We start from the raw sequence: 25125 nt of genomic DNA on the forward strand, positions 1-25125 counted from the left end.
TATTTTCTATTTTAAATTATATCAATTAGGCAATCCATACTTAGTAGTTCTTCCATTATTCGATAGTGATTTCATATTTGGTAGTCATTCCATATTCGGTAGCCGTTCAATTAGTCAATCACTCAGTAATCGTGTCATATTTGTTTAAGAGGTAATAATGAGTGTGTTTGTTACAGAAAAAAAAAAATATATATTATTTGACACAAAAAATTATTTTTTAGGGTTTAAAGGATATTTGTTTCATATTTTTTTTTAAATTATTTTAAATAGACTTTTAAATAGGTCAGACCAGACTTTTAAAAAGGCCAGACCAGACCGGAAAAAAAAAACTTATGATAAGCCGTAGGTCAAGCTTAGGCTTAAAAAATAAATCGTAGGCCAAACTCAAGCATTTCCAAGTCTGACCTATTACCACCCCTATATGTGAATCAAGAAAGTCAAAAGAAAACGGTGCTATTATTCATTTTACAATAATAAAATTCTTATCTTATGTTAGGGATGAACCATGCATATGAAAAAAAGCGTTATTTTTTCTAAAATAAATTGTTTATGGATTTTTAAAATAAAACTTATACATTTATATATTTTTTAAATTAAAATATTGTATACTTTTATATTATTTTACAATTACAATAGAAAAATTTATCAAACAATTTATTTTTATTAACTTTTCGGTTATAATTTATCAGTTATCACCTTTAACCTAGTTTTTTAATCATGAATAAAATTTTAAACTATCAACTAACTTATAGCTTAATTTTACTAAATAGAACATAAAAATTATATTTTTAAAAATAAAGATAAAAGTAAAATAAATAAAAATTAGAAACTAAAAGGTTTAATTGCAGCTTTTGATCCCCCTATTTTAGCTGAATCGCGAAAGTAGTCTCCCTATTTTGTTTCTCCACAGTTTTGGTCCTCAAAACAGAATTTTGGTTCAAAACTTGATGAAATTTCATTTTTTAAAGTCGTACTACACCATTTATGATAAATGATTTAAGGTACAATTGTTGCAAATGAGATCTTGAGACATGGTGTGACTTAAATAAATGCAAAAAAAAATGAAATTTCATCAAGTTTTAGATCAAAATTCTGTTTGGGGGACCAAAATTAGGGAGAAACAAAATGGAAGAATTACTTTCGCGATTCAGTTAAAATAAGGGAACCAAAACTGCAATTAAGTCAAACTAAAACTTAAAAAGATCCCACCCAAACTACTGAAGTTCAAAAGTGAAAAGAGACTATATACTCTTCATTAATATTAAATTTATGTCACGCTCTTTTAAAAAAAAGTTTAAATATATCTTTAGTCGTTAAAATTTTAACTTTTCATTTTTTGTTATTATAATATAAAAATATAATTTTAAGTCCTCTAAAATTATATAATAAGTGGTTTTGGTCTCTATTTAAATGAAATATATACAATTGTTTTTCAATGTTAAATTTTTTGAATGATTTTTTACTAGTATTTCCAAAATTATAAAAAAAAACTCCCCAAAAATTTAATTTATTTTTAATTTGAGATAATTAAATGTACATATTTTAAAATTAAAAACTCAAGATAAAAGTAACAAAAATATAAAAGTATAAATTAAATTTTGAATTTATTTTTTGTGAATGAACTTTTATATTATTGCAAACATATTTGAAAAAATTAATTAATTTAAAAATATATGTTTTTTTATTAATTCAAAAATATATGTTGAATTAATAATATGGACTAAAACTGCACGTTTGATAATTTTATAGAGACTTTTTTATTAAAAAAATTATGACACAAAACATTTCTTTAATTTCCACTTTAATGGCTATTTTGTAGTTTTATGAATAATATTATTATATTTATTTTGATTATATTTAACATTTTATCTTTTATTATTAAAATTATTTTGATTGAAGATCGATTTTCATCATTATTGCTAAAAGAGTGTTGCAATTGTAAAAATCTAAAAAACTAAAAATAATATTAGTTTGATTGAAGATAAGATTTCAAATACATATAAAATAATGTGAGAAAAAAAACTATGTTATCAAATAAACTATATATTAAAGTTTGCAAACGATCAAATATATGAATTACATTTTTTAAGCATTAGTGGATAAGTAAACCTTTACACATATAACTTATCAAAATATAGCACAGACACACATTTTTATCACCATAAAAATGCTGTATTTACAAAGCATAATGGGTACAACAAAAACTTACATATCAACTTATAAATTGCTTCGTCAACAATCTACGTTGAATGCATTTTTAATTAGTGTTATTACAACTCTATTTTGCACTTGGCCACCTCAATAAGGAAAGTTTATATAAATATTCTTCATTTAATTTAGGCCATTGAAAGAATAAAACTCAAAATTAATTAGATGATTTAAAGTTAACAATAAAAAAATTTGGTTGTTAAATAATTTACTTAAAAATTAATTACGTCTATTTTTATGAAAAATAGGTGCGATATGTCACACATAACATTGGTTGTTATTTGTTAAATAAAAAATGTATTATAAATTACTACTTAACACCAATTTTATAGAAAAATAGGTGTAATATTAATTTAAAAATAATTATTATTTAGCTGTGCTATTTCTACCCTATAAAAGTTAGATTTTTATATCAATTCATCTAATAACAAAGATGTATATTTCATATAACAAAATGTATTACACTAAATAGTAAAATACACTAAATATAGTCACAAATTCATATTTTAGACAACAAAATATGTAGTATAACTATGTTCATCAATGAAATGCCAATTCATTCAACTATAGATCATATCAAGCATAACAGTAAAATTAAATACCAAGATGCTTCTAATTTAATCATGATATAAACTAGAATAAATATTATAGAAGCTTGTAACACCTAACTAATAATATTATACTGTCAATCCAACATTAAGATAAATCTTAAAGCTAGAATAAAACATATTCATTTTGATATTCTATTATATCATAAAAAAAATAAAAAATAAAAACTAATATTACCTAAAATATTTCAAAACAATAACAATTATGAATGTTATAAGTCATAATGTTAAATATATAAAATAAGTCAAATATAAACTCTCACTATCAAAGCACAATTCTTGTGCACTTTCAAAGATGGAATAAATACGTGTTTAATCTATAATTTTGACACTTGTTAAGATTATAAATTAGTAATTATTTGCACTTGTTATTCTAAGAGTTTGACTCAAACATCAGTGTAGCATTTCAATTTTATCCAATCAATTAAAAAGTAATTTCAAAATATTAGAATTAAACATATTATCACTTATTTGAATATTGATAAACTTTCAGGGTTACAGAATGCACACTGAAAAAGACATTTTATTTATTTAACACCAGCCACAAATTGAAAGTTTAGACAACAAAGGCTATAAATTACTATTTGGTAAAAAAAAAAAAAAAGACAAACAATAACTCAATGATAACCAACAGGAGCTGGAGCCTCTTTCAATTCCTTTCCTTGATGATGAATATCCTGAAAGAAAAAAAGAAAAGAACACAACAATCAGAAGAAATGAAGAAAAAAGAAATTAAAAAACCAAGTGTGTTTAAGACAAGTTAAACTAAAATTGACAATTTAACACTCACAGAAGCAAAGTGATTAACATCTCTATGATGAGCCTCATCAGCACGAATAACAGTGATAACATCCTTAAGAGTTGCATCTTTAGGAAGTCTCCAATAATCAATTGCAATAGCAGGAGCAGCTACATTCTCAACTTTACCACTCTCAATTGCATTTAAATGTTGTGTGTATGAAATCACAGCCTCTTCTTCCAAATATCCAACAAACCTGTGTGCTATTTTTGGTGAGAAGAGGTAAAATACAAAGAATGCATTGAAGAAAACTCCTTGTGCAGTAATAACTAAAAGTCTTTCATGCCAACTTGGTTTGACAAGTTCCACCATTGTCATCAAATGCATCCTCTCATTCTCTGCTTCTTCAAGTAATGCTTTGATCCAACCACCAGTGTGCTGAAACTTTCGCAGAGACTTTAGGTGTAAAAGCATTCCTCCTACCATTCCAGGGACAGCTGCAATTGTTTCCAGCATCATTGCATGGCATCCATACCTTTCCTACAATTGTAATATTTCAAATCAATCAAACTCATTATTCAAAATTCTTCTATATATACACAAGTTTTACTCTTTAGTACTGTTAGATAATACTATTATATATTAGTAGTAAGGGTATTTTAGACAATTCTATTCTTTTATATATATACTCATTGTAACCCTATTAACTTATGTTTGGTTCATTCTATGTTATGAAACACTAGAGTGGTTGTTTCTCTTCTTCCTCTTTTCATCGTTAACATGGTATCAAAGAGCTTTGGTTGATTTTGGGATCTACTATAAAGAAGAGAGAGACTATTTTGATAGGAGAGACAACCACTAAAAGAGAAAAGAGAAGAGTAACCATATTCTCAATTTTGTTAAATCAGTCTCACAAAAACATCGATTGCGCATTCGTTAATCGTTGGATCGGACTGATGTTTGGACAGCAGGTTCGCAACATTCAGGTCTTCTTCTTCAACGGTCGGATCGGAGAAACGACATTTGGAGGGAGAGAAATCGTGCTCGCACAACACCATATTATCCTTAATTTATTTTGTCTTAGTGATTGTGTTTGTCGTATTTTATGTCATTATTTGTTATGGTTGGTGCTAAGGATGATTCTCTTCAAGCACATTGTCCAAAATTGGGGAGAGCACATAAGAAGAATTTTAGGGGGCCATCGTCCAATGTTGTTGCTTTTGCTCCTCCTACCATTGACTCTAGTTCTGGTTCTGTATACCCATCTGAGATTGGTTCCCAAATATCTGATATTGCAGAACAACTTCAAAAACTTCTTGCCACTCAATTATATGCCAGGTATGCCACCTCTTCTAAAGGTTTGAACTCCTCTAGTATGTCAGGTATATCTCCTTCCATATGGATTCTTGATTCAGGAGCATCTCATCATATGACATACGATGATAAATCTTTTGTATCTGTGAGACCTGTCTCGTCTGTGTCGGTTATGACTGCTGATGGCACTCATATGCCACTAACAGGCGTTGGTTCTATCTCCACACCTAACATGTCTCTTTCTGATGTTTATTATATTCCTAATCTTACTTTGAGTCTTGCTTCTGTTAGTCAAATATGTGATCTCGGTTATTCGGTTATGTTTTCTTCCACTTCTTGTTGTGTGCAGGATCCACATTGACTGCTGATGGCACTCCTATGCCACTAGCAGGCATTGGTTCTGTCTCCACACCTAACTTGTCTCTTTCTAATGTTTATTATATTCCTAATCTTACTTTGAGTCTTGCTTCTGTTAGTCAAATATGTGATCTCGGTTATTCGGTTATGTTTTCTTCCATTTTTTGTTGTGTGAAGGATCCACATTCCGGGAGACTGATTGGGACAGGTCATAGACAAGAGGGACTTTATGTTTTAGATGACCTGCGACTCCCAGATACTGCAGCCTCCACAATTACTGCTGACTTATTATCTAATTTTCGCTTGAATTCCTTATCTTCTAGTTTTTATCTATGGCATTCTCGCCTTGGACATGTTTCTGCTTCTAGATTAAAATATTTGACTTCTACTGGAGCCTTAGAAAAGTTACAAATCTGTGATATCTCAGATTGTTGTGCTTGTAAACTTGCTAAACTTTCAGCTTTACCGTTTAGTAAAAGTGTTTTTTGTTTCATATGTGCCCTTTTATTTAGTTCACTCTGATGTTTGGGGTCCATCACCGGTTCTCACCAAAGGTGAATCTAGATATTATGTTTCGTTTATTGATGATTACACTCGTTATTGTTGGGTTTATCTTATGAAAAACCGGTCTGAATTTTTTGACATTTATCATATGTTTCGTGCAATGGTCAAAACTCAACATAATTCTGTTATAAAGTGTTTTCGTTGTGATTTAGGTGGTGAATATACCTCTAATAAATTTTCGGAATTACTTGCTTATGATGGCACCCTCCACCAAACATCTTGTACTGATATCCTCAACAAAATGGAGTTGCTGAAAGGAAACACTGTCATATTATAGAGACTGCTCGTTCCTTTTTGTTGTCCGCTTCAATTCCTAGTGAGTTTTTGGGAGAAGCAGTTCTTGCTGTTGTTCATGTTATTAATAGAATTCCATCATCTATCATATCAGGTTTGTCTCCCTTTGAAAAATAGTATGCTTCTACCCCTGATTACCATTCTTTGAAAGTTTTTGGTTCTACTTGTTTTGTTCTTCGCCCTCAAGTAGAGCGCAGTAAGTTGTCTTCTCATTCGACGTTGTGTGTTTTTCTTGATTATGGGGATGGTCAAAAAGGTTATAGTTGTTATGATCCTCATGTAGGAAAACTTTATGTATCTCGTAATGTTGTTTTTCTTGAGCACATCCCTTTTTACTTTATTTCCTCTGATTCTCAGATTACTAAGAGTTCTGAACTAACCCATATTGATCGGTTTAGTCCTAATGATTATGCTTCTGGTGATTGTATTGTTGAGAATTGCAGGACAAATACTAATACTCCACATGATGACATCCCTCTTGTCCCCCGGTTGTTCAACCACCTCCTGCAATTGTTGATCCTCCTCGTTACCCCTTTCGTCAATGTAAGTCTACTAAGTTACCTGATTTTGTGTATTCCACTTACTCAACTTCGTTTGTTTCTTTCTTAACCTCTATTCACAGTTTGTCTGAGCCATCTTCCTATAAAGAGGTTGTTCTTGATCCTCTTTGGCCGCATGCTATGGCAGAAGAACTTTCTGCATTGCACAAAACCAATACTTGGGAATTAGTAGCTCTTCCTCCTGGAAAATGTGCTATTGGGTCTCGTTGGGTATACCAGATCAAAACTAAGTCTGATGGGTCAGTTGAGCGCTACAAAGCACATCTTGTTGCTAAGGGTTTCTCTCAACAATATGGTATGGATAATGAAACTTTTGCTCCTGTAGCCAAGATAACCACTATTCGTACTCTTATTGCAATTGCATTTATTCGTCAATGGCATATTTTTCAAATGGATGTCAAAAATGCTTTTTTAAATGGTGAGCTTCATGAAGAAGTCTATATGGTCCCTCCGCAAGGAGTTTCTCATAATCAAGGGGAATTATGTAAGTTAAAAAAGGCTCTATATGGTCTTAAACAAGCTCCTCGAGCTTGGTTTGAGAAATTCTCTACTGTGATCACTTCTCTTGGTTTCCGCTCTAGAGAACATGATTCTGCATTGTTTATAAGGTCCACCACTTATGGTCGCATTATACTTTCTCTATATGTTAATGATATGATTATTACAGGTGATGATGTTAGTGGAATCAATGAGTTGAAATTGCAGTTAGCCAAACAATTTGAGATGAAGGACTTGGGAACTCTTCGCTATTTCTTGGGGATTGAAGTTGCATACTCTCCTAGAGGCTACCTTCTTTCTCAATCCAAGTACATTGTCAACATTCTTGATCAGACTCGTCTTTCTGATACTAGAGCAGCAGATACTCCTCTTGAGTTGAATGTGAAATATGCTCCATTGGATGGTGTTCCTTTACCAGATTCCACTTTGTATCGTACTTTGGTTGACAGCTTAGTGTATCTTACGATTATCAGACCCGACATTGCTTATGTTGTTCATGTTGTTAGTCAGTTTGTTGTCTTTCCCACTACAGTACATTGGGCAACAGTTATTCAGATTCTTCGTTATCTTCGAGGAACTCAATTTCAAAGTCTTCTCTTCCCATCGTCATCCTCATTAGAGTTACGAGCTTATTATGATGTTGATTGGGCTGGTGACACCACAGATCGTAAATTCACCACAGGGTTCTGTATCTTTCTTGGAGACTCTCTTATTTCTTGGAAGAGTAAGAAACAAGACATTGTCTCTCGCTCATCTACAGAGAAGTTGAGATTGATTGTCATCTTACTCGTCATCATCTTCAGCATGGAACCATTACTCTACCGTTTGTTTCTTCTTCTTTACAAATTGCTGATTTGTTTACAAAGATGTATTCCATTAAACGTTTCCATATTTTAGTTGACAAACTCTCGATGCTCCATGTTAATGCATCGTGAGTTTGAGGGGAGATGTTAGATAATATTATTAGTAGTAAGAGTATTTTAGACAATTCTATTCTTTTATATATATACTCATTATAACCCTATTAACTTAAGTTTAGTTCATTCTATATTATGAAACTCTAGAGTGGTTGTTTCTCTTTTCGGTTTTCATTGTTAACAAGTACAACACATTAATTGAACTAGTAAATCAGCATGTTACCATTAAACTTTGTTAGTCAAATTCTCTTTGTTTGTTGGATTTGCTTACTGTGCGGTAACACAAAGTAAGTTTGATTGAACTGTAATTATTACACATTAAACTTAGCTTAATGAAAGGGGTAGCAGTAGGTAGCACACACGTACCTTGAAATACAAATCGGAGAGAACCCTTAGAAACTTGACAGATCTGAAAGCAAACTTATCCCCAAACGTGGTTGGTACATGATGCTTTGTCACATCTATTGACACATCTGAGTTGTAACTTTCCCATGGCTGTTAAAGAAATGATAGAAATTAAACATGTCCTATATTCGACATCATCATAATAAGTAAACATATAATATTCTTACCATGAAACAGTTCCATGGCCACTCAGTTCCATCTTCTCTATGAACCTTAGGCCTAGTGATCCCCCAGTAACTGGAAACGACGGGGTTGCTGTTTTTGTTGTTGTTCTCATCTGAATCTGACTGATGATCTTCTTTTTTCTCTGGCAGAGTAGACATCCTCCGCCAGTAGAAGCTTCCAAAAGCGCCGCCGCCATGCCGGTGAACGTTGCGGTGGTAGTTCTGGCCACTGCGAAACAGAGCTCGTACCGTTGACCTTACTAATATGTGTTTCATGTTGAATAATATATTTGGAGTGGCGAAGAATTGGAGATTTATTTATATATATACAATAAGAGAAATTAGGAGTGTGTATTCAATTTTACTTTTGCCCTCTGCTGCAATCTAGGATGTTAATTTCTGTTGATTATTACTTGCCATTAAGTTGGAATTGGAGATGTTCAGTCAACTACGTGATTACGTGGCAGTCACTCAAGCTTTGTGGACTTTTCTCTTCCCTGGATTATTTGTTCAATTCAATTCAATGCTGCGTATAGTCAAAAAATATATACTTAATCAGAGCCGTCCATATTAGTATTTCTTTAGACGCAGCCTTTGTTATTTTTAAATGAAATATTCCATTCCATACAACTTGACATTTCACCTCTCTTCTATTCAAATTATCTTGTCTATTTACTATAACCTATATGGACTCATTCTTACAATGTACAACATCTGTCTCCAAACAATGGAGTTTTCTCGTATGTTCTGTAAACACTAATTTTAATCTCAGTTTCATTTCTTACGCAGCCTTCTCTCTTCTTCATAGTAATTCTCATTGTGTAAGATTGACACTGTTTTTCCTCCATAGTCCTTTCAATCATTTTACTCACTTTAGTTTCATGTGTCTATGGGGAAAGCTTTCATCGTTTTATATACTTGTCTTTAATTTTTTTCATTTTGGTAATCTTTCTCTCTCTAAATTTTCTTCTCTATTTAAAGTATAGGAAAGGAAAGGATTCAATTGGGACAAGAAAACACACTTTTCTAATTTTTGTTTTGTTTTGTTTGGTTGTGATGTAATAAATGGAGGAATGATCAATTTGTGTGGGACACACTGGTTTGGTTGAGACGAAAAGTTACGAAATAGTGGGAATGACATCCTAAAGACCAAGACCCGCTTGTCATTAAATTTTGAAGAGAATGAGATATTTTTTAACACATTTTTTTTTTATAGATTTAAATGCAGTTTTGATACATTTATTTTAACTAAATTGTGAAAGTAATTTTTTTTTTTCTTTCTAGTTTTGGTCCCTAAACAGAATTTTGATCCAAAATTTGATGCAATTTCATTTTTTAAAGCCGTACTACACCATTTAGGATCATAAAATTCAGATACAATTGTTGCACATGAGATCTTGAAACATGTTGTGACTTAAATAAATGCAAAAAAAAAAAAATATTCATCAAATTTTAGACTAAAGTTATGTTTCGGGGACCAAAACTAGGGAGAAACAAAATGAAGGGACTACTTTTGCGATTCAACAAAAATAGGGGGACCAAAACTGCAATTAAGCTTTTTTTAATTAGAACTATATAGATTTTATTAAATTACGTGAGTTTTATATAAATTTAATGGTATTTATGTAGATTTTAATTAATTAAAAAAGATATTAAAAATGTGTATTTTTAACATTAATTTTAAATTTTAATAAAAACAATGCATTTATTTTTATAGGAATATATTTGTTATGTTGATATATTTGTTTATTTTCTTTCATCCATCTATTATTTTTCTCTTTAGTCAAATAACTCAACTTTCATCTTATTTTTCTATTATTTGTTTTCATCTTTTCATTTTCTTTCTTTCTTTCTTTCCTCTAACTTTCTTCCATAAACCTACAAAATCATAATTTTCTTTCTACTTTTTCTTTTCTTAAAAGGGGAGGATCATTTTTTGTTTGTGTGGTCAAGAATTGATATGAAATGATAGGATAAAGCTTGTTATTAAATTTTGAAATGATATTTGATATTCTAAAAATAATCAAAACAATTAGTGTTTTTAGTGTATGTTTTGAATGGTAAATTTATTGAATATCTAAAGTATAATATAATGTTTCCTTATTTAAATTGCGATGATTTAATGCAATTATGTCAATTATAGTGTCACTTCAAATCATGCACTTGTGACAAGATAAAAAGCCTTTTGTGATAAAGACATTTTTCTATTGGTTTGAGGTATGGGTGAGAATAGGTCAGGTCATGTCAGACTTTGAAAAGTCTAAGTTTGACTTACGACTATTTTTTAGGCTTAAGTCTGGCCTACGACCTATCATAGTTTTTTTTTTTTCTTCTGACTTTACCTTTTTAAAAGTGTGGTATGACCTGAAAGCCTATTTAAAAACTTTATTCATATTAAAATATTTGAATGCTCTACTCATATCAGATGATGTTCTCCACATACCAATATCTATGTACACACACACACATATATATATATATATATATATATATTAACAAAAAAATAATTTTTCTAACAAAATAATTTTTTATAAATATGAAACAAACATCATTTAAACCCTAAAACATAGTTCTTGATTTCAAATAATATATATATATATATATATATATATATATATATATATTTATGAAATAAACGCATCCATTATTACCTCTCAAACAAATATGGAACGACTACTGAGTTATTGACTAATTGAATAACTACCGAATATGAAACGACTATCAAGTATGAAATGACTACTGAGTGATTGCCCAATTGATATAATTTAAAATAGGAAATAATATTATTAATATAAATAATAAAAAATAACATTAATAAAAAATTAAATATATATAAGTCGGCCTCTCAAACATAATAAACTTTAAAAACAATATGAGCCTAATATTTTTATTAAATAGGTAAGACCATAGACTCTGACGGACAGACTAACCTATTATCATCTCTAATTGGAGGTCCTATGACCCAACAATCCTGGTTTGATTGCCAACAAATAACAACTTATATATATGTACATACATGTATATTGTATAATAATTAATTTAATTTGTTTAAGTTTCATAATATCTTTAAATTTGCTTAATTTTTAGTTTTAATATTAATTCAACATAGTATAATTATAAACTTAACGTGAAACAGTAACTGTGTTGTTAAACGTAAATTTATACAAAATAAATACTCGACAAAAACATCTAATTACTTTTGAAGCATTTTATTCCCGTATAAATTTAAATTTAAAATAGAAAGGTGTTGATAATGAAAAAAAATTACTCATGAAAGTAAGTCTAACATAGGTAGTTATTTTTGTTGGAGTTCAATTCCGTTCTCAATTTAACAAAAACTAAGTACTGTTAAATTTTTATTTTTACATCATAATAAAGGTATTACAACTAAAAATTACTTATGAAATTTAAATTAAAATATGTTGCTTTTAAATAGATAGAGAATAAGAGAATTATTAATTTAATTTGGTTTCATCGTTTATAAAAAAGTATTTAAATATAACATTAATTTTGTTTTATATGATATGATTGAATACAAATTAATTAGGTAAATAAAATAAAACTTTTCTTAGAAAAAGGAATTTATTTATAAAAAAATTAGGTTAGGAGAAAAAATTCTGAAATAAATATATTTATATGGAAATAATTATAAAAGTTAACTAAAAATATTAAATTAATAGTATACATTTTATACAGAAACTCTTACGCTAAATTTCATCTACATGTATTATACTTTATTTGCTTAATTCAATTCAATACGGAGGGGAAAACTGTTAATTTAAAATAAAGAAATGAAAATATTTTAAGTAAATTTTTTTAATTTATTTTAACATAAAAAAATATTTTAACTGATCAAGTAATTTTTTATTTAGAGGAGAAAGTTTTTAATAGATATTCTTTATTTGCTTGAATATTTTTTAAATATTAAGTTAATGATAAATAAAAATATTGTATATAAGTATCCGATTTTTTAATAGTTATCATTAAAATATGTTTTAATTGACTGAGTATTTTTTTCATAAAATTTCAAATTAAAGATGTTAACTTATTTGCTTTATATTTGATTTATTTTAAATTATTCATAAAACAATTTGCATTTATTTCAACTTTTTGCTTTTCACATGTACATATTAATATAATATAGTTAGTAATAGTTTTTAAAAAAATTTATCGTTCAATTGTTTTTTGCACATGCACAGTTCATATTTCATTACATAGATATTTATAGATATTTTAGGAAGAAACATAATAAAATTGTATAATTTATTTTACGTCATGATAACACTGTATTATGATGTATTTTTTAATTAGATACATGCATAAAAAAGTTTTATAATATTTTTCAATTCAAATTTTGTAGTTAGTAACTACCTTTTATTATTACCAAAAATATATTTTAACATAAAAAAAGATGAAGATGTTTTAATGTAAACAATTTTGCTACTTATATGTCCTATTTTGCTACTCACATCTGGTCAAATTTTCATAAAATTAAAATACTAAAAATAACATTTAATATTTTGTTCATTTTTAAACTCTATTTTGTCTATTTCTCTATTCATTACTACCACTCACTTTATATATCTCACATTTATATCAGACACTCATAATTTATATTTTTCAAAACTTACACATCTCACTCATAACTTACACTTCATAATTTATCTCTTCTTATTATTTTTTAAAGCCACCAACAAAGTATGTTCCTTGATCTGTTGCGTTCGTATTTTTTTTCTTTCAAAATATGAGAATTTTATAGGATTTGAGTTCATGTATTTAATAAATTATACATTGTATGTAAACTTAAATCAAATACACCTACGTATTTCGTGTTCACTTAAACTAAAACACATGTACTTAAATTAAGTTTAAAGTATATGTAAAATTTTGCAGTGAGTAGAGCAAATGTATAATTGAACTCAATTCACGTAAATGTATGTAAATCGAGTTCATGTAAAAATTTGCAGTGAGTATGAGATATACGTACTTGAACTCAATTCACGTAAATGTATATAAACTGAGTTCATGTACATGTACTTAAACTGAGTTAAAATACATGTAAAATTTGCAGTGAATAGAAAAAATGTGTATTTAAACTATGTTTATGTAAATGTAATCAGTTTTAGGAATGTCGTATGTTTTAGGATGGAAGATAAAATAAGAAGAAATGTTGAACAAATTTAATTTAACGAAAATGATATTTTAATATTTTCAACAATAACATTAACATGAATATAACTATAAAAGAGGAGGTACGAGTGGCACACTTGTAAGATATACAAATATTTATTACCACATTTGCATAAAGTTGTTAATGTTATATTAATAATTTTTCTCTCTCTTTTAATTAGATTGATATTTAATTTTGGGATATATATATATATATAAATAAAAGATATCAATTTTATGCTGTCCACATATTAATGCTATTATTATTATTATTATTAATATGACAAAAGGTTTATCCTTTACTTATTGATACTAGTATAGAAACTTCACCGAAAAGTATTAGCATAGTTTACTACTTTGATATTAAAATAAACGCTCATAATTTTGACATATATTTTCTTATTACATCAGAACGTATCTATGTTAGTTTCACATAATATTTTTATTCGTTTGTCTTCCATGATATGAAATGAGTTTTTGGATGTGGTTGAAACATTTTGGTATAGTTTATAGACAGCAGATATTCCCTTGTTCGAAAACTGTGAAGATCTGGCGAAGGTGGTACCAACATGGTGTACCTTGTAAATATTTGTATGGAATGATGCACGTGGTTTAAAAAGAGAGATGGCTCCACCTACCATCCAGGTGTCAAGCAAGGATTGGGTTAAGTAAAAAGGCATTATTGGGATTACAAAAATCAATTGAATTTTGCTGCCCAGGAATGGAAGGCTACTTTTATCAGGTGTGAACTAAAAAAAAGTCATGAACAATCAATAACGTCACTGTGTCAGAGCCAACACAAGAAGCTTACTGGAAATAGCGAAAACAACTGAAACAAAGAAAGATTTCAAAGTCGGTGGTGTACTCTTCAGATTCGTAGATATACACACTCATCTCTCTCCGCGTTGATCTCTCTCTCTCTCTCTCTCTCTCTCTCTCTCACCATGGCGGACCGTGGTGCTTCTTCTTACGGATTGACTCCTCGACTAGGTCAGCTTATTTTCTTCCCAACTTAGATCCCGTTTCATTTTTCGCCGAACGATTTTGCTTTCAGTTCGCGCTGTCAAATTTTGATTGTTGTTCTCTGATTTTAGAACTGTGTTTTTTATTACTTGAATGATATCTGATTTCGTATCAGTTCTTGTGAATATCTGTTTTCGTTTGTTACATAGGGTTAGGGTTTTGAATTAATTTGTTTGTTCAATTAGGTTTAGTAGGGGACAATGAACAGGCCTATTGATTTAGTTGACGTTACTAGGTGATGTCAATGGCTTGGACTACAGATTGACTTCAATGGACTATGTTTTTTCTGCAGAATAAAGCTATTTTTGTTCTCAAAATATGCTAATTGACTGAAAAATTTATATATGTTTGTTGCAATACGAGGTTTTTGATTTTCTAGTTGACGGGATTTCAAATTATAAAATGAATTGTATACTTACCATGCCAATTAGCTGCAGTAATAAACTGTTGTTGAACTTTTGAAGTTTGTATCAATTGTTGCACTTGTCTATGTGGTAATGCAGTAATCAAATATCTAAATGGATGCCACATTTAATTATTATTATTATTATCAATGTGCAGATATTCAGCAGTTACAATTTGAAGCCCAGCATCGATGGTTGCGCCCTGCAGAAATATGCGAAATTCTTAAGAATTATCAGATGTTTCAAATCACTCCAGAACCGCCTAGCAGGCCACCGAGTATGGTTTCTGCATATGTTATGATTAGCTTATTAGTACCACCTTGATTATTTGAGTCTTGTCTATATACCTAGGCATGTAGACCGAATGCTTAAGAAGCTTATATACCTAGCTTATGTTTGTACTCTATGAATTGTTTGTTGCAACTGGGTAATTCTGAAGGCTTCTTGACAACCTTCTAGATGCCAATCGTGGAGGCTGGACATGTCTGTCTTCCTCTTTAGATTCATCTGAATTGTTGTAATAGTTAGCTCCTTGTAATTCTGCAGTGCAGAGTTTTCTAACTATTCCTGGTCCGAACTAAATGCATTCCCACTATATATGTCAATTAATGAATATGAGCACCTCTAGGAAATTCCTAGTTTTTTCTCCATGAAATGTAGAAGCAAAGGACATTGCTTCATATTACCGCCAGTTCATATTTTTGCTTTCATTGTTGCTTCATGTTCACAAAGTACATTTGTCTTTTTGACATCTATTTGGTGATTTCAGGTGGATCGCTTTTTCTTTTTGATCGCAAGGTTTTGAGGTACTTCAGAAAGGATGGACACAACTGGAGAAAGAAGAAAGATGGAAAAACTGTGAGGGAAGCTCATGAAAAGTTGAAGGTAATCACGGAATTTTCTTTTGTTTTGAGTGTGTGCTTTGTAAGAGAGAGTGACACACACACATATAGAATAACTCGAATTATTTCAGCTAATATTCTCTAATTGGAACATAAGTCTTTCTGCTTTAAAATAATGATTTACTGTGATCGTAACTTCCTTCAAATTTAGGTGGGAAGTGTTGATGTGTTACACTGCTACTATGCCCATGGAGAAGAGAACGAAAATTTTCAGAGGCGAAGCTATTGGATGCTTGAACCGTGAGTATAGTCACCTATTTTGCTTTTTACTAATATTTTGTTTAATAGTCAGTGTCTTTAAATCACAGTACATCAATATTTCACTTGGTAGTTGCTTGCCGAGCTTCTAAGTACTGCATTAGGGCATTTTTAACTCTTAGCAAATTTTAAAGTTTCCATAAAGCTCTACAGAAATATTTTTCTTTTAATGAATCAGCATATGATATTCTGAATAATTGTTTGACTGCAGGGATATGATGCATATAGTGTTTGTCCACTACTTGGATGTGAAGGTAATTTTGATTCTTCTATTTATTTCACACTGTTGTTATATTTGGAGGTATTTTAATGGGTTTTTTCTTTCTCATATGTCAGTTTACATTTAGACTTTAGAAAACAGTGTTTGATAAAATTAGTGTTGGAAAGTATGACTAGATTAAAAGATCATGAACTGAGTTGTCATGTCACACCTCGCTTGAGCAAGCCAAGTATACTAGCTCCGTTTTGTTAATTCGTATTGTGAATGTATGGGATCTAGCAGCTCAAGCCAAAGTCAGTATTGAGTTAATACCTCCTTAAAGTTCCCCTCTAAACTGAATGGAGGCAATTATTTAAATCAAGTACTGCATGCAAATCATCTAATAGCCTTGCTTGATAAAATTTGTGCTTGGAAGTAATGACTAAATAGAAAGGATCTTCAGTCTGAGTTGTTACATCACACCCCACTAGACCAAGCCAAGTATACTAGCTTCATTTCGTCACTGGTGTACTTTTAACCTGTGAATGTATGGCATCTATTAGCTCAAGCAAAGTCAGTTTTGAGTTTCTTCATCCTTAAAGTTCCCCTCTAAATTGAATGGAGCAAATAATGAAGTACATGTTCTACTTTTCTTTTGTTAAAAACCATTATCTAAAATGCAAATTAAAATCTATCTTCCATCTGATTTCCGCCTCAATTTCTTGCGATGTGGATTGAGAAATATGCTTTCTCAAGAGACAATATAAGTTGATATTATCCATTGTTCTTTCTTCGAAGGAACTATCAAATCTCAAATAAAGACCGAAGCACTTTTATGTAGCTAATTTTGACTACTTGTTTGCTTGATGACTTATAAATAGATATTATATGGGCTATTCATTTCAGGTTAACAAGACCAATATTGGTGCAAGTACAGATACTAATGAGGTTACATCAGATTCCCAGAACGGCAGTTCTGTGTCATCTGGCTTTCCTGCAAATTACGGTAACACGCCTTCAGGAAGTACGGATTCTATGAGCCCAACAAGTACTTTAACTTCTTTATGTGAAGATGCTGATTCAGGTAATTCTCACACATTACAAATACTTGATCATTATAATCTGATTTAGTAAACGTTTGAAACCGCGGCATAAACAGTGTGTAATATGTTTAGAGTGAAGCTACATATTGTAGCTTAAGAAATTTCACGTTCAATATGCATTGGAAGCGATATCTAATGTCAACTCCAATCCATTCCAAACATACCATTAATATGCCGAGGCTTTAAGTATCTCAGTTCACTGTTGCAACACACACATAGATATTATATATAATGACAAATTCAACATGTAATTACATAATAGCTTGGTTCATTTAGTCACTGCTAAATGTTTTAAATGGATTTCTTCCTAGAGGATATTCACCAAACAAGCTCAGGATTTCATGCTTTTCATGGGTCACAAAATCTGGGGAATGGTCCACCCATGGATAAGATTGATGCTCGTTCAAATAGTTCATATCTTACGCATCCCCTTTCAGGTTACTTTGTCACTCTTTTTTTCTTAATTTTATTTTTGGTGTGAGATAATAATTTTGTAACTTCTATTGGACATTTAATATTTAGGATGTCTCAAGTCATAAGCCTTTTCTAGGATTTGGCATTTGAATTTTGTTGTATATTTTGAAAATAATTTCAGGTGGTCATGGCCAGTTACCAATTTCAGGAACAAATTATCTCCCACTTGTTCAGGGGGTTAAATCCAATCCAAGTGATATTACATACATTGAGGGTCAGAGACACATCATAGCATCCTGGGACAATGTCGTGGAGAAATCTGCAGGATCACACTCTGATCCTTCCCTTGTATCAACAAATTCCATTCCATCAAGTTCAATGGAAAACACCATTGAACAAGAACAGACTGTCTTTACTGAAGTAGGAGGGGCCTCACAATCTCTCCAATCAAATTGGCAGGTACTTACTGTTACTGCCAGTGATATTTTCCAATTGTGGGAGTTGTTGCTTGATATCATTACGAGAGTTTTTAGATGTCAAATTGTAATGTGTAAAATGATCTCTGAAATGTGAGATCTGATATTTTGGAGTTCAGATGGCTCTTGATATTTATTTGGGTGTTGAAGTGGCCTGGGATTACAGATACTCCCTTTTGAGGAAGTTAGTGTATGTTTGGTTCTACTTTTGAAGGAACCAAAATTGATTCTAGACCTATAGGTGTAAAATTGATATCGACATGTTCGGATGTTATCAAGTAGAATTGATTTTTCCTCCATAATTGATTTTAACTTGAAGTTAGGAATTGTAGCTTTTTACTCCAAATGTGATTTTTACACTCAAATTTATTGTTCAACTCACTTATATGTGAAAAATGCATCTAAACACAAACCAATTTACATTCAATTCGCTTTTAACTAAAATCAATTGATTCAAAATTAATTTTTTGTCACCGCAAAACCAAACGCACTTCAATATACACGTGTAGAGCATTTAATGTTTTGAATTGATTTTGAAATAATAGAAATTCCATAACACATAGTAAGTTTTACCTTATCATGTTATTGTTAGCTTTCTTTTTTATTTGATCCTGATCCTAATGTATCCTTATCTGATCTGCTGAGTGAGAATTTCGTAGCTTGAACTATTTCCAAATACCTTGATGGGGGGTGGGGGTAGTGGCAGTGCCTTGGCCTTGTGTCAGTTTTATATTTTATCTACCTACACCGATTTTTGAGATTTAGCAAAAATAAATAACTTTTAATTTTGTTATTTGAATTGTTGATCCAGATTCCTTTTGAGGAGAATACAGGAGAATTTCCTAAATGGAGTTTTACTCAATCATCGAGTTTGGAATTTGGATCTGATTATACCACTGGATTACTGGGAAAAGAAAATTATAATGGAAGTCCAGAAACTGATCCTGGCCTATTTTCTTTTAATTATGAGCCAGAAGAGCAGTCTGTGCAGCAAAACTTGTCAATGCAGCATGCACATGGACAATCTCAGGATGCACTGACAACTGAGTGTGATGAAATTCATGGTGAACAGAGTATCAACTATGCATTGACCATGAAGCGTGTTTTTATGGATGCAGAAGAAAGCCTAAAGAAGGTTGATAGCTTTTCTAGGTGGATTTCTAAAGAACTTGCAGCGGTGGACGATCTACACATGCAGTCTTCCCCTGGTGTTTCCTGGGGAACGGATGAATGTGGGAATGTGATAGATGAAACCTCATTGAACCTGTCCCTATCTCAAGACCAGTTGTTCAGCATAAATGATTTTTCACCTAAATGGGCTTATGCTGAATCAGAAATTGAGGTACTTATCTTCTGTGACAAATTGAATAAACACAAATATCTAAAGAAATTTGATGTATCATATATAGCTAATTACTGACTCCCTGCATATCCAAGAAAAGAACAAACCACAAAACAAAAAATGGATGCCTAAAAAATGATATAATTGTATGAATCTCACATATAAGTTGATACTTGTTCATTTATCAACTCTTGTTCAGGTCAGATGCATATAGTTTTTGTTCTTTGATTCTTTCATATTTGGACTTTTTTCGTCTTATATGTTTATTTTTTGTATTTCATGATGTGTCCTGATGATTTCACTGTCTGCTATAGATTTTAATTCACGGTCAACGGTTTTACTCTTTTTACTATTGGTTTCTGCAACAACATGAATTGTAGTTCTAATGACATACTTTTCCTATTCAAAACCATACAGGTGTTGATTATTGGAACATTTTTGAAAAGTCAACCAGAGATGGCAACATGTAACTGGTCCTGTATGTTTGGGGAAGTGGAAGTTCCAGCTACGGTTTTAGCTAATGGAATTCTGTGCTGTCAAGCTCCACCTCATGAGATTGGACGGGTCCCTTTCTATGTAACCTTTTCCAATAGATTTGCTTGTAGTGAAGTTCGGGAATTTGAGTACAAAGAGGGCTATACTAGAAATGTAGATTTGGCAGATTTTGTTAACAGCTCAACTGAAATGCTGCATCATTTGCAACTGGATGAGTTACTTTCTTTGAATTCAGTTCACCCTTCAAATCAAGTTTTTGAGGATGACATGGAGAAAAGGAACTTGATTCTTAAGCTTATTTCACTGAAAGAGGAAGAGGAATATTCGAGTAATGAAGAGCCAACCGTAGAGATGAATATATCAGAATACAGGTTGAACGCACATAAGTTTCACAGGCAGGTTAAGGAGAAGCTGTACTCGTGGCTTCTTCACAAAGTAACTGAAACTGGTAAAGGGCCTCATGTGTTTGGTAAAGATGGGCAAGGTGTGTTACATTTGGTTGCTGCTCTTGGTTATGATTGGGCCATAGCACCAATTGTAACTGCTGGAGTTATTATAAACTTCCGTGATGTGAATGGATGGACAGCTCTACACTGGGCTGCATCCTGTGGCAGGTAAGGACCCAATGTTTTTTCTGTGTGTTTTGAGTAGATTTTGCATGTTGCGACTATTTTCTGGTTGAAACTTCCGTTGTTGCACTATCCCCATTACCCCATATTTAAGGAGTTTTGGAATTTTAAATTTAATTGCATATGAAGCCATTATGGGATATGAAAGTTCCATCCATTGCCTATTTGTAAATCACACACACAGAAATGTGCATACGTACGTACATACATACATACACACATACATGCCGTTTGATGCCTGGTTCACAGTGGTTTTTCAATGCATGTGAATGTAAATTTGTTCAAAATTATTTTTTAAGAAATTGCATTGGTCCTTGTTAATCTCTCTATATTCTATGAAGCCTTCAGCATTATTAAGAGTATTGCTTTTCGAAGCTGTCCTATAATGTCCATTTAGTATAACATGAATTTGTTCTTTATGCTAACTATTTTTATATGCTCAGAGAGCGAACAGTTGCTCTCCTTGTCTCCATGGGTGCAGCTGCCGGAGCATTGACAGATCCATGTCCAGCATTCCCTTCAGGAAGAACACCTGCAGATCTTGCTTCCAACAATGGCCACAAAGGAATTTCGGGTTTTCTTGCTGAGTCATTATTAACTAGCCACCTTGAATCACTCACAGTGGATGATGTGAATAAAGATGGTACGAAAGAAAATTTGGGAATGAAAGCAGTACAGACATTTTCAGAACGAATTGCAACACCTGTGTTTTGTGGGGATGTACCAGATGCTATCTGCCTTAAGGATTCTCTTGATGCTGTCCGTAATGCTACCCAAGCTGCTGATAGAATACATCAAGTATATAGAATGCAGTCATTTCAAAGGAAACAGTTAGCTCAGTATGAAGATGATGACGAGTTTGGATTGTTAGATCAGCAAGCTCTTTTGCTTCTAGCTTCTAAGGGAAGAAAATCTGGACATGGGGAGGGTTCAGCCAATGCTGCTGCAATACAAATACAGAAAAAATTTCGTGGTTGGACAAAGAGAAAAGAATTCTTGTTCATTCGTCAAAGAGTTGTTAAAATCCAGGTTCATCCAGCTGCTCTCTTTCTTTTAGATTATCTGTTTTTTTATGAATGTTTGTGCTTTTCAGTCCGTTAATGATTGCCATAGAAGGCTGGGGACTGAGTACCCATAGATAGAACTCTTATATTTTTCTTCTTTCTTTTCTTATTATTTGTGTCCTCACTCCTCACACATTTGATATGTCCTTCTACTGAACTGACTTGAAATGATGGTGTTAAAGGCCCTTGTAAGAGGTCACCAGGTAAGAAAGAAGTACAAGCCAATCATTTGGTCCGTTGGAATCCTGGAGAAGGTTGTATTACGGTGGAGACGTAAGGGCAGTGGTTTACGTGGATTTCGACCAGATGCCCTTAATAAGGTCCCCAATCAACCAAGCAATGATCCTGCGAAGGAGGATGATTATGATTTTCTCAAGGAAGGGAGGAAACAGAGTGAAGAAAGGTTCAAAAAAGCCCTGACAAGGGTTAAGTCTATGGCTCAGTATCCAGAGGCTCGGGCTCAGTACAGGCGGCTGCTAAATGTAGTAGACGACTTCCGCCATACTAAGGTATTTTCTAACAGTATTATGTTATTCCTAAACTTTTTGACAGAATGTGATGCCTGAACTTCTTGAATATTTTTTGTTTAACGACATTTCTTTTGTTATCTTATTCAGCAGGCATGTAATTTGAGTTTGATAAATTCGGAAGAGGCAGTTGATGGTGTGGAGGATTTGATTGATATTGACATGCTTTTAGATGATAATTTCTTACCCATAGCATTTGACTGATCCTTTGAGGTTGCTACTCCTCTCCTCTCTTCTGTAAATAGATGGCCCGTCGGTTTTATTTGGCATGGGAAACATCTTAACATCGTATATAGAATATAATAATCAGAACCGCTTGGATCCTAGGTTGTCATGTTTTGTACCAAAAACTAGTTGGATCCAAGGCTGGATATAAATAGATTGTGATTGCTAGAATCTGCATTCATGTTTGATTGTTCAAATACTGAAATCTAGACATGGTTTGATTTTACATATATTCATTTATATAACATAGGGCTGAATATATTTTTGGTTATTCATATAACATTTGTGTATTCTTGGTCTTTTTCTAATTTCAGTTTTGTTTTTGGTCCAAATTTTTAGATCTTGTAGATGTATCGTCAAAATAACTTATGTTGTCGTCATGGTATGGTGTGGCATTATTGATTGGTAGTGGTGTGGCATTGTTGATTGGTAATCGAGTCTTTTAACTTTTTTAACTTTATGTATGTGGTGTTAAATTTATGATTGCTGAATACGCAACACTAAGAATATATTAAGGAGTATAAAATAATAATGTCATTAAAATTAATGTTATTTTGTTTTAGAATAGAATATATTTAAGTGTTTATATATTTAAAGACAAATATAATTTTAAATAATTATATATAAGTTAGATTTATTTTAGTAGATTAATACTATTTAAACTATATTGAAATATGAGACTATTCATAAAATTTTGTAATTTTAGATATGCAATTTTTGTCTTTAATATTTTTTAAATGTCGAATTAGTTTATTCAATTTTTTTTGTTTCATTAAAGTGTTATTTTCAATAATATATTTGTTAGATAATTATACGTTTTTTTTTTTATTGTTAAGTTGTAATGTTATTCATTTTATATGATTTATATTGGTTTTGAAATATTACATAAACTTATGTACTTATTGATATTTTTAATTTTATATGCTATCGTAGTATTCTCACCGTTGATCTAAGCATAAGTTTTTTGTGTCTTACAGCTTATTATAACATTAAACAATTTTTATAATAGCATCTAAAATATTAAAACAATTCTTCACGTGTACAAATATAAGTGATATATACGGAATAAATCTTACCCAACAAAATAGAAATATTTTAAGGTTTAAAAACTTTAAATAATAATAATATTTTTATATAATAAAAATTTTAGTTATACAAAATTGTTAGACTAAATAAATATTCAATATCGAATGTAATCAAATTCTCTAGTTATGATATTTTGGATGAAGAACTCTTTCAATTACTTTAACTATTATTTCGTTAAAATAATTAGAATGTGAAATGAAATTTTCAAATAATTATTTAAAACAGTCTAGAAAGTTTAAGAGTGAGTTGCAAAAAAATTATAACCAACAAAAGTTTGGTGATGTTTAAGATATAGAAAATTTCAAGTGAATAGTGAAATGGTTAAAAGTTACTTAAATAATTATAAGTTATTTATTTTTAAATATTTAATATCTTTTATCTTTTTATTGTTTCGATTATGATTTTTTTTTTAATTATAAAAAGAACAAGAAATGTCGTGAGAAATACATTCAACATCAGATGGAAAATCACATTATGTGCAATAGTAGTTAGATATGATATTCAACAATAATTGACAAGAGTAAAAGGAATAGTATTATCGTGTGAATTGAGCATGTGTCACACAAATAGGTGTAACTTGATTGCATTTTATAATGTCTCATTGCTTGAACCAAATGCAACTGTGTGGTTAAAAAACATAAGATCATTGCTTGAACTAAATACAACGGTGTGGTTAAAAAACAGAAGATGAATAGTAGTCGAACTTGCATTGTGATGCTTTGAAGACATGATATGGTTTATTTTTTTTTTTGTATGAGTTATTGATTAAAACATTTTTAAGTGTATTGATGAGTAATTGTGCGATAAATTAAAATTAAAATTGAATAATGGAACATATGAAATAATTATAGGTAAATAAAAATGCTTGCGTTATATAATGGTCAAACAAAATAAAATAAAAATTGAAGATGAAAAAAAATGGTGCGTTTTGAAATGTGCTATATCGAAATTTTGATGAGTTGACAAATATTAAAATATATAATATGAATAAAAATAAATTGTCGCAAATATAATTTGAAGTTATGTTTTAATATATTATAATAGATTTTGTGAGATAAACGTATTTTAAACGTATTTGAGTAAAAAATCTTTAAATGTATTGTATTCCGGTATCTAAGGGGATTATACCTTAACTTTTGGTCGGCTGAATTCAACCAAAAAAAAAAAGTGGCTGATGTTGA

At 30.8% G+C, this 25125-nt stretch overlaps 2 protein-coding genes across 4 annotated transcripts; one reads left to right on the forward strand and one right to left on the reverse strand.

Annotated features, from left to right (window-relative positions):
• Nucleotides 1-3319: 3319 nt before the first annotated feature.
• Nucleotides 3320-9076, reverse strand: LOC101498303 (alternative oxidase 3, mitochondrial-like). The gene is made up of 4 exons (XM_004504742.4): nt 8632-9076; nt 8426-8554; nt 3607-4095; nt 3320-3493 (listed from the first exon to the last, which is right to left on the reverse strand). Exons 1-4 carry the CDS (start codon nt 8902-8904, stop codon nt 3434-3436), a joined length of 951 nt encoding a protein of 316 aa, XP_004504799.1. The 5' UTR covers nt 8905-9076; the 3' UTR covers nt 3320-3433.
• A 5211-nt stretch (nt 9077-14287) lies between these two features.
• LOC101498639 (calmodulin-binding transcription activator 2-like) lies at nt 14288-23148 on the forward strand. 3 transcript variants are annotated; one of them, XM_004504744.4, is made up of 13 exons: nt 14288-14787; nt 15382-15501; nt 15994-16109; nt 16278-16366; nt 16596-16638; nt 17490-17667; nt 17998-18123; nt 18309-18559; nt 19388-19918; nt 20336-21027; nt 21486-22071; nt 22289-22615; nt 22724-23148. In XM_004504744.4, the coding sequence occupies exons 1-13, from the start codon at nt 14742-14744 to the stop codon at nt 22835-22837; spliced, it is 3219 nt and encodes a 1072-aa protein (XP_004504801.1). In that variant the 5' UTR covers nt 14288-14741; the 3' UTR covers nt 22838-23148. The 3 variants fall into 3 exon arrangements, with proteins under 3 accessions (XP_004504801.1, XP_004504800.1, XP_027192076.1); XM_004504743.4 differs by having other exon boundaries at nt 14289-14787; nt 18282-18559; XM_027336275.2 differs by having other exon boundaries at nt 14289-14787; nt 18282-18559; nt 22727-23148.
• Nucleotides 23149-25125: the final 1977 nt, after the last annotated feature.

Source organism: Cicer arietinum, chromosome 6, assembly GCF_000331145.2.
Source record: "Cicer arietinum cultivar CDC Frontier isolate Library 1 chromosome 6, Cicar.CDCFrontier_v2.0, whole genome shotgun sequence".
NCBI classification, from domain to species: Eukaryota; Viridiplantae; Streptophyta; class Magnoliopsida; order Fabales; family Fabaceae; genus Cicer; species Cicer arietinum.

Bases quoted from the DNA above. Each gene is read 5' to 3' on its own strand.
- LOC101498303 (XM_004504742.4), bottom strand. From the start codon at position 8,904: ATGAAACACATATTAGTAAGGTCAACGGTACGAGCTCTGTTTCGCAGT. The intron at 4,096-8,425 runs GTACGTGTGTGC...TTACAATTGTAG, and splicing joins TCTCCGATTTGTATTTCAAG to GAAAGGTATGGATGCCATGC. The intron at 3,494-3,606 runs GTGAGTGTTAAA...TTTTTCTTTCAG, and splicing joins ATGTTAATCACTTTGCTTCT to GATATTCATCATCAAGGAAA.
- LOC101498639 (XM_004504743.4), top strand. From the start codon at position 14,742: ATGGCGGACCGTGGTGCTTCTTCTTACGGATTGACTCCTCGACTAG. The intron at 16,110-16,277 runs GTAATCACGGAA...CTTCAAATTTAG, and splicing joins AAGCTCATGAAAAGTTGAAG to GTGGGAAGTGTTGATGTGTT. The intron at 16,639-17,489 runs GTAATTTTGATT...TATTCATTTCAG, and splicing joins TCCACTACTTGGATGTGAAG to GTTAACAAGACCAATATTGG.